This window comes from Anser anser (genome assembly GCF_964211835.1).
Source record: "Anser anser genome assembly, chromosome: 29".
Taxonomy (NCBI): domain Eukaryota; kingdom Metazoa; phylum Chordata; class Aves; order Anseriformes; family Anatidae; genus Anser; species Anser anser.
The window spans coordinates 1,358,748-1,374,912 of NC_139750.1; the positions used below are offsets into that span (position 1 = coordinate 1,358,748).

The 16,165-nt window shown below is 59.7% G+C and overlaps 1 protein-coding gene and 1 long non-coding RNA gene across 2 annotated transcripts; both read left to right on the forward strand.

The window, feature by feature from the left end:
- The first annotated feature begins 1,226 nt into the window (after positions 1-1,226).
- LOC310887749 (scavenger receptor cysteine-rich type 1 protein M130-like) lies at positions 1,227-6,758 on the forward strand. Its single transcript, XM_083813920.1, has 6 exons — positions 1,227-1,799; positions 1,881-2,241; positions 2,337-2,635; positions 4,808-5,116; positions 5,766-6,092; positions 6,171-6,758. Exons 1-6 carry the CDS (start codon positions 1,487-1,489, stop codon positions 6,536-6,538), a joined length of 1,977 nt encoding a protein of 658 aa, XP_083670046.1. The 5' UTR covers positions 1,227-1,486; the 3' UTR covers positions 6,539-6,758.
- A 233-nt stretch (positions 6,759-6,991) lies between these two features.
- LOC310887893 lies at positions 6,992-11,283 on the forward strand. The gene is made up of 3 exons (XR_014575785.1): positions 6,992-8,740; positions 9,415-9,510; positions 10,207-11,283. It is a non-coding gene; the product is annotated as an uncharacterized lncRNA (long non-coding RNA).
- Positions 11,284-16,165: the final 4,882 nt, after the last annotated feature.

Below are 16,165 nucleotides of genomic sequence, written 5' to 3' on the forward strand. Positions count from 1 at the left end.
CCTGACACCACACGTTGTCCCTGCCTGAGGACCCCCCTTTACCTGCTCCCCAGATGTGCCCCATCTAACAGGAGCTCCCCAAGAGCCCCAGCAGCCCCTGGGAACAGGGGGCTTTTCTGGCAGCTCCAACGGGTTCCTCAGCCTGGCCTGAGCCCGGTGGGGCAGAGCAGGCTGCAGCAGCCACAGTGCCTGGGCCCATTTCCCTGGGCCCACGTGCTGCAGGTGCTGCAGTGCTGGGTCTGGGGCCGGGCAGCCCAGGGGCTCCGGGCAGCAGCAGTTTCCCTGAGCGGTGCCCGCGGCTGGGGGCTTGGGAGAGAGGGCAGCCCATGGGTGCTGGGCTGGTTTCTGAGGAGCAGCAGGGGGACCCTGAGCTGTTTGTGCCATCAGCACCCACTGAGAGCTGCTGGGCTGGCCGTGGGGCTCTGCATGTGGCCACCTTAGGGATGAGGTGGGAGGTGGGCATGGAAGTGCCAGAGGGCTCTTGGAACTCACAGGTCTCCTTGGTTGCTCCAGGATTTGTCCGGCTGGTTGGAGGGGACAGCCCCTGCTCAGGAAGTGTGGAGGTCTATGAGAAGGACCAGTGGAAAGCTGTCTGTTACTCGCACTTTGGTGCCAAAGCTGCCAAGGTGGTCTGCAGGGAGCTGCAGTGTGGCACAGCCCTGTCAGTGCATGGGGCAGCTCACCTGGGAGAAGGGACCGGTCCTTTCTGGGACAGAGAGCTGCAGTGTGTGGGGAATGAATCCACCATCCTCTTCTGCCCCTGGGGGGCCCCCAAGGACCAGCTGTGCACCCACGGCAATGGCACTCATGTCACCTGCACACGTAAGGACATGGGGTGGGATGGTGCCCACGGGGTCTGTGGTGGGGGCAGGAGAGCAGGGTGGGCACTGGGCTGTGCTGGGAGGGGGACAGGTGGGGTGAGGGGGAGATCTGCAGCCCTAAAAGAGTGCTGCAGGAGGAGAAAGTCACGTTGTCCCTTTGGCCTCTCCTGCAGATCCTGTGGGAGCAAGAGCACAAATGCAACCTCTCTCACCCTCCTTTGTCCCCAGAGTACACAGGGTTCAGGCTGCTGAACGGCAGCACAGCGTGTGCGGGCAGGGTGGAGGTCGAGGTGCTGGGGACGTGGGGGACCCTCTGTGCCTCCCACTGGGACCTCTCGGACGCCCACGTTCTCTGTCGGCACCTCGGCTGTGGCTTTGCTGAGTCCATTCCTGGAGGAGGGCATTTTGGGAGAGGAACCGGCCCCGTCTGGAGAGACTCGTTCCACTGTGACGGGACTGAAGCCCACCTGGGGCAGTGCCCGGTGACTGCCCTGGGGGCCTCGCCGTGCTCCCACGAGAACGCTGCTGCTGTCATTTGCTCAGGTGAGTGCCGGGCAGTGCTGCAAAGTCCATTTGCCCCTGGTGCGTGACACGGCCACCCAGAGCTGGGGACCCCATGGCAGCGCCTGGCTGAATTTCTGCTCTCACCAGGCGCGGCTCACCCCATGTCCCTGCGGCTGGTGGGAGGAGGGAGCCGGTGCGATGGGCGCGTGGAGGTCTTCCAGCACGGGACGTGGGGCAGAGTCCTGGATGAGCAGTGGGACATGCAGGAGGCCAGCGTGGTGTGCCGGCAGCTGCAGTGCGGAGAGGCAGAGGCAGCCTACACCCCCGCGAGAGCCGAGCGAGGGCTGGGCCCCGTGGGGCTGCACGGGGTGCGGTGCACAGGGCATGAGAATAACCTGAGCCTCTGCAACACCTCCCTGCCTGAGAGCCCACTGTCAGCAGGAATCATGGAGGATGTGGGGGCCGTGTGCCGGGGTGAGTGGTGCTGCACGTCCCCAAGGTGCGGGGCCAGGTGGGCAGCCAGCCCCTGACGGCCGGGGCTTCTCTCCGCTGCAGGGAGCCGGCGGGTCCGGCTGGCAGACGGGTCTGGGCGCTGTGCCGGGAGAGTGGAGATCTACTACCAGGGGCGCTGGGGCACCGTCTGCGACGGCGCCTGGGACCTGGCTGACGCCGCCGTCGTTTGCCGCCAGCTGGGCTGCGGAGGGGCCGTGGAGGCAGCCGGCTCCGCTCAGTTCGGGGAGGGCTCCGGGCAGATCTGGCTGGACGGCGTCAACTGCTCCAGGGCCGAAGCTGCTCTCTGGGACTGCCTTGCTGAGGCCTGGGGGCAGCACGACTGCGGGCACAAGGAGGACGTGGGAGTCGTCTGCTCAGGTCTGTGCTGGGAGTGGGGCTGGGAGCTGGGGCCTGGGAGGCTGAGGTGAGGGCAGAGCCAGTTAGGGCCAAGGCCATCAGTGGCTGACATCCAAGGACATTGCTGGGGCCTTTCCTCCTTCCAGAGTTCATGGCCCTGAGGCTGGAGAACAGCGACGGCTGCTCCGGGCGCCTGCAGGTTTTCTACAACGGGACGTGGGGCAGCGTTTGCTCCAACTCGATGACTACTGAGTCGGTGTCCCTGGTGTGCAAGGAGCTGGGCTGTGGGAATGAACGGTACCAGGAAATCACCTCAAACTATGCCAAGAAGTCTGGCACCGTGTGGCTGGATCATGTGGAGTGTGGGAAGAGCAACAGCTCCTTCTGGCAGTGTCCCTCTGCTCCCTGGCATCCGCAGTCGTGTTATGACCTCCGAGAAGAGACCCACATCACCTGCAATGGTAAATCTGAGCCATCAGGGCACCAAGTCCTGCTCCCCACTGGATGTGGCCAAATGCAGAGAAGGAACCCAGAGGGGCTTTGACTTCCTGCATTAGATGCTATTGCTGCTGGTGGCACAAAGGTGACTTCAGGTCTCAGAGCCACCCATGTCCACCAGCAGCAGTCAACAGGTGGGCTGCCAGTAACCTCTGGGGGTTTGGTGCATTTGAGAGGTGCCTGGGGCAGGTGATGGACAGGAGGAAGTAGGGGCCTAGCTTCATAGGGCTTTTCAGGGGGTGCTGGTCAGGGGAGGAGTGGGAGCCCTGTGCAGGGCTGGGGGTGGTGTGTGGATGGGCATGGGCAGGGGCAAGGGGCCACTGGGAGGGAAAGAGAGGGTTATGACGGCTGTGGGCAGCAAATGGCCCAGGAGGGATAGAGCTGGGCACTCCCAGACCAGTGCAGCCCATGGGCAGAGGAAGGACCCCCCCAACACCCCAGTGACAGCCCGTGGGGACAGGGCTCCCACCCTAGGAACTGTGAGTCTGCCTGGGCAAGGGGGCACTCACAGACCCGCAGTGTGGGGCTCGAAGCTCTCCTGACCCTTCCTGTGTTGGTGTTTGAAGGGTCTGTGGAGGTGAGGCTGGCAGATGGCGGCAGGCGCTGTGCTGGGAGAGTGGAGGTGAAACACCAGGGCCAGTGGGGGACCGTGTGCGATGACCACTGGGACATGTCCGATGCTGCAGTGGTTTGTAGGCAGCTGGACTGTGGGGTTGCTCTTGAAGCTCTTCAGAAAGCACACTTTGGGCCAGGATCTGGTTCCATTTGGATGGATGATGTTCACTGTAATGGCACTGAGTCTGCCCTGTCTGACTGCACACACAATGGATGGGGTCAAACAGACTGCGATCACAGCTGGGATGCTGGAGTGACATGTTCAGGTAAGGGCTGAACTTGTTCCCTACCTCTGGGACGAGGACACTTCTAAGGGACCTGGCTGTGACCTCAGGAAGCAACAAGTGGACACCAGAACATGGCTCTGGGTGTCAAGTTGCACTCTGAGCTGGGTCTGTCACTGATGGTGTCCCTTGTCCCTGGGGAAAGCCCAGTGGGAGCGCACCCAGCCTGGCCCTGAAGCTGGAGCAGGCAACCCTGGGGAGGTGCCCGGGGCTGGGAGAGGAAAGCCCCCACCCTTCCCCATTGTGCTGGCTGGTTCCCACCTTTCTCCTCCCATTCACCCAGGCCCTGTCTGGCAGGCTGGTCCCTATGCCAGGGGAATCTAGAGCAACTGCCCCAGCCACCAGCAGCCTCAGGGAAGGGCGTGCAATGGCCCAGGACCTTTGGGTTGTACCCCCGTCAGACAAGAGAACCTCGGCCAAAGCAGGGGGGCTGCTCAGAGGGCAGGAGCACTGGGCTTGAGCAGAGGAGCAAGGTGGCAAGCGGCACCTAGTTCGTGTCCCAGGGTCACACCATGAGAGCCAGCTCCAAGGGACACAGCCCCTCCAGGCCGTGCTGACCCACTGCCCAGTGTCTCCTGCCTGCCCTGTGCCCCAGGGGCTGTGCCAGCACTTCCTGGCTCTCCTCGGTGCCTGCCTTTGCACCGGGAGCTCGTGTCAGCCCAGGGCTGCTCTCTGCCTGCTCTCCTGCCCTCTGCCCAGCTGGTGGCTGGGGACGTGCATACCTGATACCACACTCCATCCCTGCCTGAGGACCCCCTCTTTAATTGCTCCCCAGATGTGCCCCATCTAACAGGAGCTCCCCAAGAGCCCCAGCAGCCCCTGGGAACAGGGGGCTTTTCTGGCAGCTCCAAGGGGTTCCTCAGCCTGGCCTGAGCCCGGTGGGGCAGAGCAGGCTGCAGCAGCCCCCAGTGCCTGGGCCCATTTCCCTGGGCCCACATGCTGCGGGTGCTGCTGTGCTGGGACCGGTGCTGGTCAGCCCAGGGGCTCCGGGCAGCAGCAGTTTCCCTGAGTGATGCCTGCGGCTGGGGGCTTGGGAGAGAGGGCAGCCCATGGGTGCTGGGCTGGTTTCTGAGGAGCAGCAGGGGGACCCTGAGCTGTTTGTGCCATCAACACCCACTGAGAGCTGCTGGGCTGGCCGTGGGGCTCTGCATGTGGCTGCCTTAGGGATGAGGTGGGAGGTGGGCATGGAAGTGCCAGAGGGCTCTGGGACCTCACAGGTCTCCTTGGTTGCTCCAGGATTTGTCCGGCTGGTCGGAGGGGACAGCCCCTGCTCAGGAAGTGTGGAGGTCTACGACAGGGACCAGTGGAAAGCTGTCTGTGACTCCCACTTTGGTGCCAAAGCTGCTGAGGTGGTCTGCAGGGAGCTGCAGTGTGGCACAGCCCTGTCCGTGCATGGGGCAGCTCACCTGGGAGAAGGGGCTGGTCCTTTTTGGGACAGAGAGCTGCAGTGTGTGGGGAATGAATCCACCATCCTCTTCTGCCCCTGGGGGGCCCCCAGGGACCAGCCCTGCACCCACGGCAACAGCACTCATGTCACCTGCACACGTAAGGACTCGGTGTGGGATGGTGGAGATGGGGTCTGTGGTGGGGGCAGGAGAGCAGGGTGGGCACTGGGCTGTGCTGGGTGGGGGACAGTTGGGGGGAGGTGGTGGTCTGCAGCCCTGAAAGAGTGCTGCAGGAGGAGAAAGGCACGTTGTCCCTTTGGCCTCTCCTGCAGCTCCTGTGGGATTAGGAGCACAAATGCAACCTCTCTCACCCTCCTTTGTCCTTGAGTACACAGGGTTCAGGCTGGTGAACGGCAGCAGAGCGTGTGCGGGCAGGGTGGAGGTCGAGGTGCTGGGGACGTGGGGGACCCTCTGTGCCTCCCGCTGGGACCTCTCGGATGCCCACGTTCTCTGTCGGCACCTCAGCTGTGGCTTTGCTGAGTCCATTCCTGGAGGAGGGCATTTTGGGAGAGGAACCGGCCCCGTCTAGAGAGACTCGTTCCACTGTGACGGGACTGAAGCCCACCTGGGGCAGTGCCCGGTGACTGCCCTGGGGGCCTCGCAGTGCTCCCACGAGAACGCTGCTGCTGTCATTTGCTCAGGTGAGTGCTGGGCAGTGCTGCAAAGTCCATTTGCCCCTGGTGTGTGACACGGCCACCCAGAGCTGTGGACACCATGGCAGTGCCTGGCTGAATTTCTGCTCTCACCAGGCGCGGCTCGCCCCATGTCCCTGCGGCTGGTGGGCGGAGGGAGCCGGTGCGACGGGCGCGTGGAGGTCTTCCAGCACGGGACGTGGGGCAGAGTCCTGGATGAGCAGTGGGACATGCAGGAGGCCAGCGTGGTGTGCCGGCAGCTGCAGTGCGGAGAGGCAGAGGCAGCCTACACCCCCGCGAGAGCCGAGCGAGGGCTGGGCCCCGTGGGGCTGCACGGGGTGCGGTGCACAGGGCATGAGAATAACCTGAGCCTCTGCAACACCTCCCTGCCCGAGAGCCCACCCTCAGCAGGAATCATGGAGGACGTGGGGGCCGTGTGCCGGGGTGAGTGGTGCTGCACGTCCCACAGGTGTGGGGCTGGGCAGGCAGCCAGCCCCTGACGGCCGGGGCTTCTCCCCGCTGCAGGGAGCCGGCGGGTCCGGCTGGCAGACGGGGCCGGGCGCTGTGCCGGGAGAGTGGAGATCTACTACCAGGGGCGCTGGGGCACCGTCTGCGACGACGCCTGGGACCTGGCCGATGCCAGCGTCGTTTGCCGCCAGCTGGGCTGCGGAGGGGCCCTGGAGGCAGCCGGCTCCGCTCGGTTCGGGGAGGGCTCCGGGCAGATCTGGCTGGATGGCGTCAACTGCTCCGGGGCCGAAGCTGCTCTCTGGGACTGCCCTGCTGAGGCGTGGGGGCAGCACGACTGCGGGCACAAGGAGGACGTGGGAGTCATCTGCTCAGGTCTGTGCTGGGAGTGGGGCTGGGAGCTGGGGACAATGAGACTGGAGTAAGGGTAGAGCCAGTTAGAGCCAAGGATGTCAGTGGCTGATGTCCAAGACCATCCTTGCGACCTTTCCTCCTTCCAGAGTTCATGGCCCTGAGGCTGGAGAACAGCGACGGCTGCTCCGGGCGCCTGCAGGTTTTCTACAACGGGACGTGGGGCAGTGTTTGCTCCAACTCGATGACTACCGAGACAGTGTCGCTGGTGTGCAAGGAGCTGGGCTGTGGGGGCAGAGGGCAGCTGGAAACAACCTCAATCTATGCCAAGCTTTCTGGCACCACGTGGCTGGATCATGTGGAGTGTGGGAAGAGCAACAGCTCCTTCTGGCAGTGTCCCTCTACTCCCTGGCATCCGCAGTCGTGTGATGACCTCCGAGAAGAGGCCCACATCACCTGCAATGGTAAATCTGAGCCATCAGGGCACCAGGTCCTGCTCCCCACTGGGTATGGTCAAATGCAGAGAAGGAACCCAGAGGGGCTTTGACTTCCTGCATTAGACCCTGTTGCTGCTGGTGGCACAAAGGTGACTTCAGGTCTCAGAGCCACCCACGTTCACCAGCAGCAGTTAACAGCCAGGTTGCCAGCAGCCCCTGGGGGATACAGAGGCATCTCCAGGCAAGGTCTCAGAGGAGACCATGCAGGGCTTGCAGGAGTCCTCCATCCACGGACAGCCTCCTGCTGCTCTGTGAACCAGGGACCCTGTGGGGATGCGCATTCAGGTCCCCCTTCAGTGACGTTTGTGTCCCCTGCATGAACGGGGTTCTGCTGCTGCCCTGACCCAGGCAGCATGGGGACGTGCGAGCAGAGGTCAGCCCTGCTCTCTTCTGCACGACCCCCAAAGCAATCCCTTCAGCCCAACTTCTCTTTCCTTTGGGACATGGACAGAAAGGCCACAGGTGGCTGCATGCCCCAACTCCACGACGTGCACAGGTAGGGAGCTGCCCCTGCACGTGCCCCCCTCACCTGGCAGGGCTGTCCCAGCTGTCCCGGTGCAATGGGAGGTCACTGCCTCCCCAGACAGGGAGAAGATCCGCACCGTGGGAGGCGAGGATGGCTGCTCGGGCAGAGTGGAGGTCTGGAACCGCGGCGCCTGGGGGACTCTGTGTGACAATGCCTGGGACATGCGGGATGCCCAGGTGGCATGCAGGCAGCTGGGCTGTGGCCCCGCGGTCTACGCCCTGGGCCAGGCTGCCTTTGGAGAGGGGACGGGCCCCATCTGGCTGATGGAGTGCGGGGGAACGGAGCTGTCTCTGCAGGACTGCTGGGCCCAGCCAGGGGACTGCGGTGCCTGCCAGCATAAGGCAGATGCGGCTGTGCATTGCTCAGGTGAGCAGTGGGGCTGGGAGACATCGCTGGGGGCTTGGCAAAGAGCTGGCTTGGGCGTCTCCAATGCTGGAGCTTCCTCCCCACCAGCTCTGCCCATCCCAGAGGGGACAGCCCCTCTCTGCCTGGCCCTGCACCCTGGGGACATCCGAGTCCCCAGTGCGGGCCCGAGCAAGGGTGTCCCTGCAGAGTGGGAGGCTGGTGGTGGGTGGGGAGCAGCCTCTGTGGGGCTGGATGTCCCCGCACATCCCCTGGGCTGCCTGCACATTCCTGTGAGCAGCCGAGAGCAGTGGTGCTGTGCCCTGTCCCTGCCACCCTGCCCAGCCCCGCAGGAGGGACAATTCAGGTGGCACATGTTGGGGGCCGTCTGCCAGGGAGGCTGCCTGGTACCGCAGCCCCAGCCTCTCAGCCTGGCTCTCCTTCTCCTCCCCTGCAGCTGCACCCAGGACAGCAACACCCCCCCCACGAGCAGGTAAGTTTTTCTTCCCCTGGGGCTGGGTCTGCCCATGGCCAGGCTGTGACCCACAGCCAAGGGAAGGGGCTCCCTGCTGGACTGTGAGACTCTCAGGAAATCGAGGGATCTGGGGGAAGTCTGTGATGTACCCAGCAGGGTGGGAGCTGCCCCATCACCCAGCCCTTTCCCCCCAGCACCTGCAACCCCTGCTGCCTTGTGTGGTCAGGAGTGGCATGTCCTGCCCCCAACCTCTCCCTTGCCTGATGGTGCCCCTGCCATGTTCCTGCCCATGCAGTTCCCCCCAGGGGCCGTCTGACCACCACCAGTGAGAGACTCTCGGTGCCTGTCATCATCTGCATCATCCTGGGGGCCTTCCTCTGCCTGCTCCTGGCCCTCCTGGCTGGGCAGGTGCGAAGCGCCAGGGCTCGGCACAGAGGTGGGTCCTTCCCCAGTGGTCCTGGGGGGGAGATACCTCCTGGAAGGGCTGGGTGTGCTGGGGGTGTTGGTGTCCTGGGGCACAGAAACAGAGCTATGTGCTGCCTCCTGCCCCATGTGCTGCCCCACTGACTGACAGACCATGGGGCACTAGCAGCAAGGGGTGGAGAGAGCCCAGACCCTGGGGCATCAGTCCTGGGGTGAGAAGAAAAATGTGAGAGCTGGGCTGGGGGAGACGGGGAGGATGCACTGCTGGCAGTGCTCTGGGCAGCACTGGCAGGAGGTGCGTGGGGCAGCAGGCTCCATCACTGTGGTTCCAGCCACCCCCCAACAGGGCACGGGCTGTGCTATTGACGCGTGGGGCAGAGATGGAGCAGCTCCATGGGGAGGGGAAATGCAGGAGCTGGTGCAGGGTCTGCACTGGGACGTGACCCCGGGAACAAAGCGGCACAAGGGCTGTCTCCAGAAGGATGGTGCGAGGCTGACGCTGCCCCAGACCATCTCCATGGGGATGCTGCCCTCCCTGGGGTTGTGGCTGCAGTGCCAACACAACACAGTGGGGCTGTGGGGACAGCCCTGCAGCCCTGTGCTGGCCCAGGGAATGGGGCTGGGGGAGCCCAGTGGGGTCCTGTCCCTCTCTGCCCATCCCCAGACCAGCTCTGCCTCTGTCCCCAGGCTCTGGGAGAACTGGGGAGCCCTTCCCTGAGGCCGTGTACGAGGAGATCGCTTACAGCCTGACATGGGAGAAGCAGCCGAGGTTCAGTCTCTCAGGTGGGTGCAGGTCCCTGCGGGGGCACATCTGCAGGGCCCTTTCTCCCTGCCCCAGACCAGGGCTGTGCCCTGCAGCTCCTGCCCATGGTCCCTGAAATGCTGGGGCTTTCATTTCTGTGGGAGAGCATCCAGGTGCTGGTCCCCACAGAGGAGCTTCCTCCCCACCAGCTCTGCCCATCCCAGAGGGGACAGCCCTCCTCTGCTTAGCCCTGCACCCAGGGCACAGCCAAGGGCTGAGTGAAGGGGCTGTCTTAGGGCAGGTCTGGGAGCCTCTCTGAAAAATGCCTCATGCCAAGGGAACTGGTCTCCTCCCAACGGTGCCCATCCACAGCAGTGCTGACCACCAATGAGGGCAGCAGGGCTCAGCCCACAGCACCCGCTGCAGCTCTCTGCAGGCTCCTCTTCAGAGGCGTCCCTGACCCAGCTGCAGCCCTACCCCAGGCACAGTGAGGAGGAGGATGGTCTGGAGCCACCCCAGGGATCAGAGCTGGGGTGGGGGGAGAAAGAGCTCCATGTCTCCTGCCTGCAGACCAACAGACAGTGGTGCCACTGAGTGCCATCATCAGAGCTGGAAAGACGAGGGCTCTGCTTTGGCCCTGACACCAGCAGCGTGTCAGCCCTGTGACCCCGCACACCCTCCCATCCTCTGCTCTGCACGACATCCCTTCTCACTGCCACCACCTACTCTCGTTTCAGATGTCCCTGTCCTGCCCGGAGGTGACCCAGCAGATGGCTACGATGATGCTGGGGAGGTGTCTGACCCTGGGGAGGATCCTGTCCCTGGGCAGGGGGACTGGGAAGTGCCCAGGATACCAGAGGAAGGAGATGGGCCCAGGGATGCAGCCACAGGTGAGAGGGCAATGCAGCGCTGCCGCTTCCTAGGTGACAACCCCAGGGCCAGACAGGTCCATGCTGTATCGAGAGCCTGATCACCCGACATGGAGAACCTGCCCTGGGATATTTCCGGGGGCCTGGAGAATGGGCCGAATGTCTCAGAGCTGGCGAGGAGGAGGAAGGTGATGTACAGCCCCGAGGGGCACCCTACAGACCCAACCACAGCAGCCTGCCTTGATGCTTACAGGGGGAAGCCTGCGCTCCCAGAGAAGTGCTGGGGACCCTGGAGCTGAGGGAGACACCTCGTCCCCTTTTCTGGGACGCATGGGCTATGACGACGCTGAAGAGGTGTCTCTGGCATGTCCCCACGAGGACACCCAGGATGTGTCACTGGAGCCCCATGCACAAGGGTCCCAGAGCCCCAGGCCAGCAGAGCCCAGCCCTGCCCAGCAGCTGGCTGCAGCCGGGAGGGAGGAGAGCTCAGTGCCACTGGGAGAGATGTGAGCCCCAGGGAACGGTCTCCCTTTTCCAGCAGGTAGCAGACACACATGGGTATTTCCCCTCTTGGTATTCCTCTGTTTTTATGCTGTGTGTTGGCAAATGTTAATATTAAAACCCTCTGGGGGCTTTCCCCCACATCCAGTGCTTCCTTGCCCAGGTGTCGGGGTGTCTCTCTGAGGTTAACCAATTGGAGTAGAGCTCAAAGCTGTAATCGTGGGGAACGGGCATGTCTTGGGACCAACGGGATAGGGGTCTGGCTGGGGGGATGCCAGAACCCCCAGTCCCTGGACAATATTCCTGCTGACGGAGACATTTCCATCCCGCCAGCCACAGGCAGTTTCCAGCAAAAGTGGCTCTGTGTGATGCCTCATGATGTACTCGCTGGTAGCACCCATCTTTTACAGCCTTGGGCCCCCAAGGAGCCCAAGGATGCCTGCCCAGCACCCACAGACAGAGTAACCTCTCCTGCAGGATCTAAGTGGAGAGAAGGGTTGGACCCCTGGGCAGGAATTGGCACCCAAACTGCCCTCCCTGATCCTGCTGGTAGGTCCTCCCCAGCTCTTCCCCAGCAGACTCCTCTGCTGCAGCCTGAGAGATGCTTTTGGTAGTGGGGTGGTGGGCTGCAGGGGCTGCTGGATGGTCTGGAACATCTGTTTAATCCCTTTGGGTCAGCTGTCCTGGCTGTGTCAGGGACACCTTCCTCAAAATCAGGTTGCTCAAAGCCCCATCCAGCCTGGCCTTGAAGGCTTCCAGGGATGGGGCACTATCCGACAACCTTTCTGGGCAACCTGCTCCAGTGCCGCACCACCCTCAGAGTAAATGATTTCTTCTGAATATCTAATTTCAATCTACCTTCTTTGAGTTTAAAGCCATTACCCCTTGTCCTATTACTACATCCTCTAATAAATTGCCTCTCCAGCTTTCCTTTAGGCCCCCTGTAGCTACTGGAAGGTTACTCTAAGTTCTTCCCAGGGCCTTCTGTTCTTAATTCCCCACTTCTCCCTCTTCATAGGAGAGATGCTCCAGCCCTCTTACCGTTTTTGTGGCCATCCTCCGGACTTTCTCCAACATGTTCATGTCTTTCTCATGTTGGGGGCCCCAGAGTTGAACACAGTATTTTAAGTGGGGTCTCACAAGTGCAGAAGAGAGTGTGAGAATCACCTCCCCTGACCTGCTGGCTATGCTTATTCTGATGCAGTCCAGGATTTTGCTTTCAGGGCTACAAGTGCATATTGCCTGTTCGTGTTGAGTTTTTCAAGCACCAACACCCCCAGGATCCTCTCCACGAGGCTGCTCTCACTCCCTTCTCCACCCAGCTTGTATTTATGCACAGGACTGCTTCAACCCATGTGTGGGACTTTACACTCAGCCTTGTTGAAGTTCATGGGTTTCACACAGGCCCACCTCTCAAGCCTGTCATGGCCCCTCTAGATGACACCCCTTCCCTCCAGCATGTCAACCTCACCACACTGCTTGCTGTCATCAGCAAATTTGCTGAGGGTGCACTTGATCCCACTGCCCATGTCACCAACAAAGATGTGAAATAGTGCCGGTCCCAGTACCAACCCCTGAAGAACACCTTTTGTAACTGATCTCCATTTGGACATTGGTCTGTTGACCACAACCCTTTGAGTGTGACCATCCAGACAATTCCTTATATCCACTGAGTGGACAACTGTCAGATCCATGTCTCTCCAGTTTAGAGACAGGAATGCCACATAGGATGTGTCAAATACTTTGCACAACTCAGGTAGATGGCGTCAGTTACTCTTCTCTTACCCACAAACAATGTAACCTTATTGCAGTAGGCCAACAGATTTGTCAGGCACGATCTGCCCTTAGTGAAGACATGTTGGCTGTCACCAATCACCTCTTTGTCATGTGCCTTCGCAGAGTTTCCAGAAGGATCTGTTCCATGATCTTGATGGGCTCAGAGGTGGGTCTGACTGGGCTAGAGTTCCCTGGGCCTACTTTTATTTCCTTTTAAAAAGGGGGGGTTATGTTCTCTGTTTTACAGTCAGTAGGAACTTCACCAGACAGCCACCACTTTTCAAATATTATAAGTAGTGTCTTTGCAACTTCATCTGCCAGTTCCCTCAAGACTCTGGGATTCATCTCACCTGGTCCCATGGACTTGTGCACCTTCATATTCCTCAGATACTCCCGAACCTGATCTTCTGCAATAAGTGGTTCTTCTCTCTCCCAGTCCCTGCCTTTGCTTTCTGGGATTTGGATGGTGTGGCTAGAGCTCTTCCAGTGAAGACCGAGGCAAAGAAGTCATTGCGTACCTCAGTCTTCTCTATACCCTGGGTAACCAGGTCTCCTGTTTCCTTCTGGAGAGGGTCCATGTTTTCCCTAGTCTTCCTTTCATTACTGACATACTTATAGAAACCCTTCTTGTTGCCCTTGAACTTCCTGTCTAGATTCAATTCTACCAGGGCCTTAGCTTTCCTGATTTGATCCCTGGCAGCTCAGGCAATGTCCCTGTATTCCTCTCAGTTTACCTGTCCTTGCTTCCACTTTCTGCAGCCTTCTGTGGTGGTTTTACTCAGGTGGGCATCTGAGCTCCAGCACAGCTGCTCTATCACTCCCCCTCCTCAAAGGCAAAGGGGGAGAAAATATGATGAAACCGGCTCAAAGTTTGTGATAAGGACAGGGAGATCACTCAATAATTATCATCATGGGCAAAACAGACTCACAGTAGGAAGATATTAAAATTTACTGTCTATTACTAACAAGCTAGAAAAATGAGAAACAAAGGAAAGAAACACAAAACATCTTCCCCCCATCCACCCTCTTTTATCTCCTCTGCTTAAGCGGCGCAGAGGAATGGGGGAATGGGGCCTATGGTCAGTCTATAGCACTTCGTCTCCACCGCTCCTTCTCAGTCACTCTCTGCCCGTGCTCTAAAGTTGGGTCCCTCCCATGGGATGCTGTCCTTGTTGAACTGATCCTGAGTGGGCTTCCCACAGGAAGCAGCTCTTCAAGAACTGCTCCAGATATGGGTCCGTACCACAGGGTCCAGTCATCAGGAGCAAATTGCCCCAACCTGGGTCCCCCGTGGGCAGCAGCTCCTGCCAGGTCACCTGCTCCTGCATGGGCTCCTCTCCACAGGCTACAGCTCCGGCCTGGAATCTGCTCCAGTGGAAGTCTTCCACAGGCCGCAGCCTCCTTCAGTGCAGGTCCATCTGCTCGACCGTGGTCTCCTCCATAGGCTGCAGCATGGAGATCTGCTCCATCATGGTACATATGGAGCCCCAGGGGGACAACCTGCTCCACCACGGTCCTCGAGACAGGCTGCAAGAGAACTTCTGCAGAAGGGGGAGAACATCCTCCCCCTCCTTCTTTGCTGACCTTGGCCTCTGCAAGGCTGTTTCTCACTCCTCTCTCTCCCAGCTGCTGTTGAGCAGCAGGTTTTTTGTTTGTTTGTTTGTTTTGTTTTTGTTTGTTTGTTTGTTTGTTTTTCCCTTTCTTAAGTATGACCTCAGAAAGGAGCAAACAACATCACTTATTGTCTTGGCTCTGGACAGTGGCAAGCCCCTTATCTAACGTGGGACAGCTTCTGGCTTCTCCTCACAGAAGCCCCTCCTGAAGCCCCCCACTAAAAAAAAACCAACCTTGCCATGTAAACCCACTACACCTTCTTTTTTGTGTTTGAGTTTGGCCAGCTTCTCCTTGATCATCCATGCAGATCACTTGTCATTTTTGCCTGACTTCCTTTTTCCTGGGATGCATCACTCCTGAGCTTGGAGGAGGTGATCCTTGAAGAATAGCCAGCATTCCCGGACCCCTTTTCTCTGTAGGGCTTTGTCCCATGATACTCCACAAAACAGATCAATGAAGAGGCCATAATCTGTCCAGGGTTGGGAGCTTATTCTGTGCCCTCTGACCTGCCTGAGAGATGCTGGACTCCACCAGTTCATGGTCACTGCAGCCAAGGCTGCCCTTCAGCTTCACATTCCCCACCAGCTTCTCATTGCTGCTGAGAATGAGGTCCAGCATAGCACTGGGTACTTCAGAGTAAATGAAATCTATCCAAATGAACTCCAAATGAGCCGGGTCCAGCCAGACCAAGTATACTGGGTAAAATCTTGAGATGCAGCCAGAGGAGCACAGCTGGAGCTGGGACGTAGAAAGCTTCAGCTCATTTGAGACAGTGGGGCCTGTCTTGTTGGAGGCTGAGGGGAGCAGAGAAATCCGCATGTCCTTCCAGACACGATTCCTCTTTCCAGCATGGGAGGTGCACAGGGGCCTCTTCTGGTAGCCAAGGGCAGCAAGTGTCCATGACTCCTCCCGCATGTTGGACTTCCACTGCAGGAGAAGCATTTCTTCTGCCTCTGCCCTAGCTGGAAATGCAGAAGAGGGCAACCCAGTGGACACAGCTGTTTGTGCTTGTGCTGCTGAGGACAAGAGATATGCATCCCGGTCTACCTTAGGAGCCTCACACTGAAACATAGGTGCAAGGGGTCTATGTCCAAGCCTGAAACATGGACTCCTCATCCCGGTGGTGATGTTCAAGGAAGAGGAGCACTCTTTTGTCTTTACCCTGCAAGGCAGTGCATAGCAGCTGTCCCAGTTCATGTCTTTTCTACCTCCTGTAGCCACTGCCAATGGAGGACAGTCACCTTGAAGGACTATGCCATGCTCTTCTGATCCATGCAGAGGTTTCAGATACCCAGAAGTATCGGAAATAGCCCCAGAAACCAATATCCAGGTTAACCCATCCATTTTTATTCACAGACTGTCATCCACATCATACTTCTCCTCCAGCCGGAGTTCACCCTTCCCACATCATTGTTTTGCCAAGGACCCCCCTGTACAGTGGGCTGCATCAGCTCAGTACTTTGGCAACTTGATTGTACACGTTTGTGGTGGTTTTACTCGGGTGAGCGGCCGAGCTCCACCACAACCGCTCACTCACTCCCCCTCCTCAAAGAGGAATGGGGAGCAAATACGATGAAAAGGGCTCAAGGGTTGAGATAAGGACAGGGAGATCACGCAGTAATTATTGTGACGGGCAAAACAGACTCAGCATAGGGAGATAGTAAGATTTATTGCCTATTACTAACAAGCTAGAGAAGTGAGAAACAAAGGAAAGAAACCAAAAGCACCTTCCCCCCCATCCACCTTCTTCCACCTCCTCCCCCCGAGCAGCGAAGGGGAACGGGGGAATGGGGGTTATGGTCAGTCTATAGCGCTTCTTCTCCGCTGCTCCTTCTCGGTCACTCTCGTCCCCTGTGCTGTGGGGTCCCTTCCACGGGATGCAGTCCTTGCTGAACTGATCCGGCGTGGGCTTCCCACAGGCAGCAGCTCTTCAAGA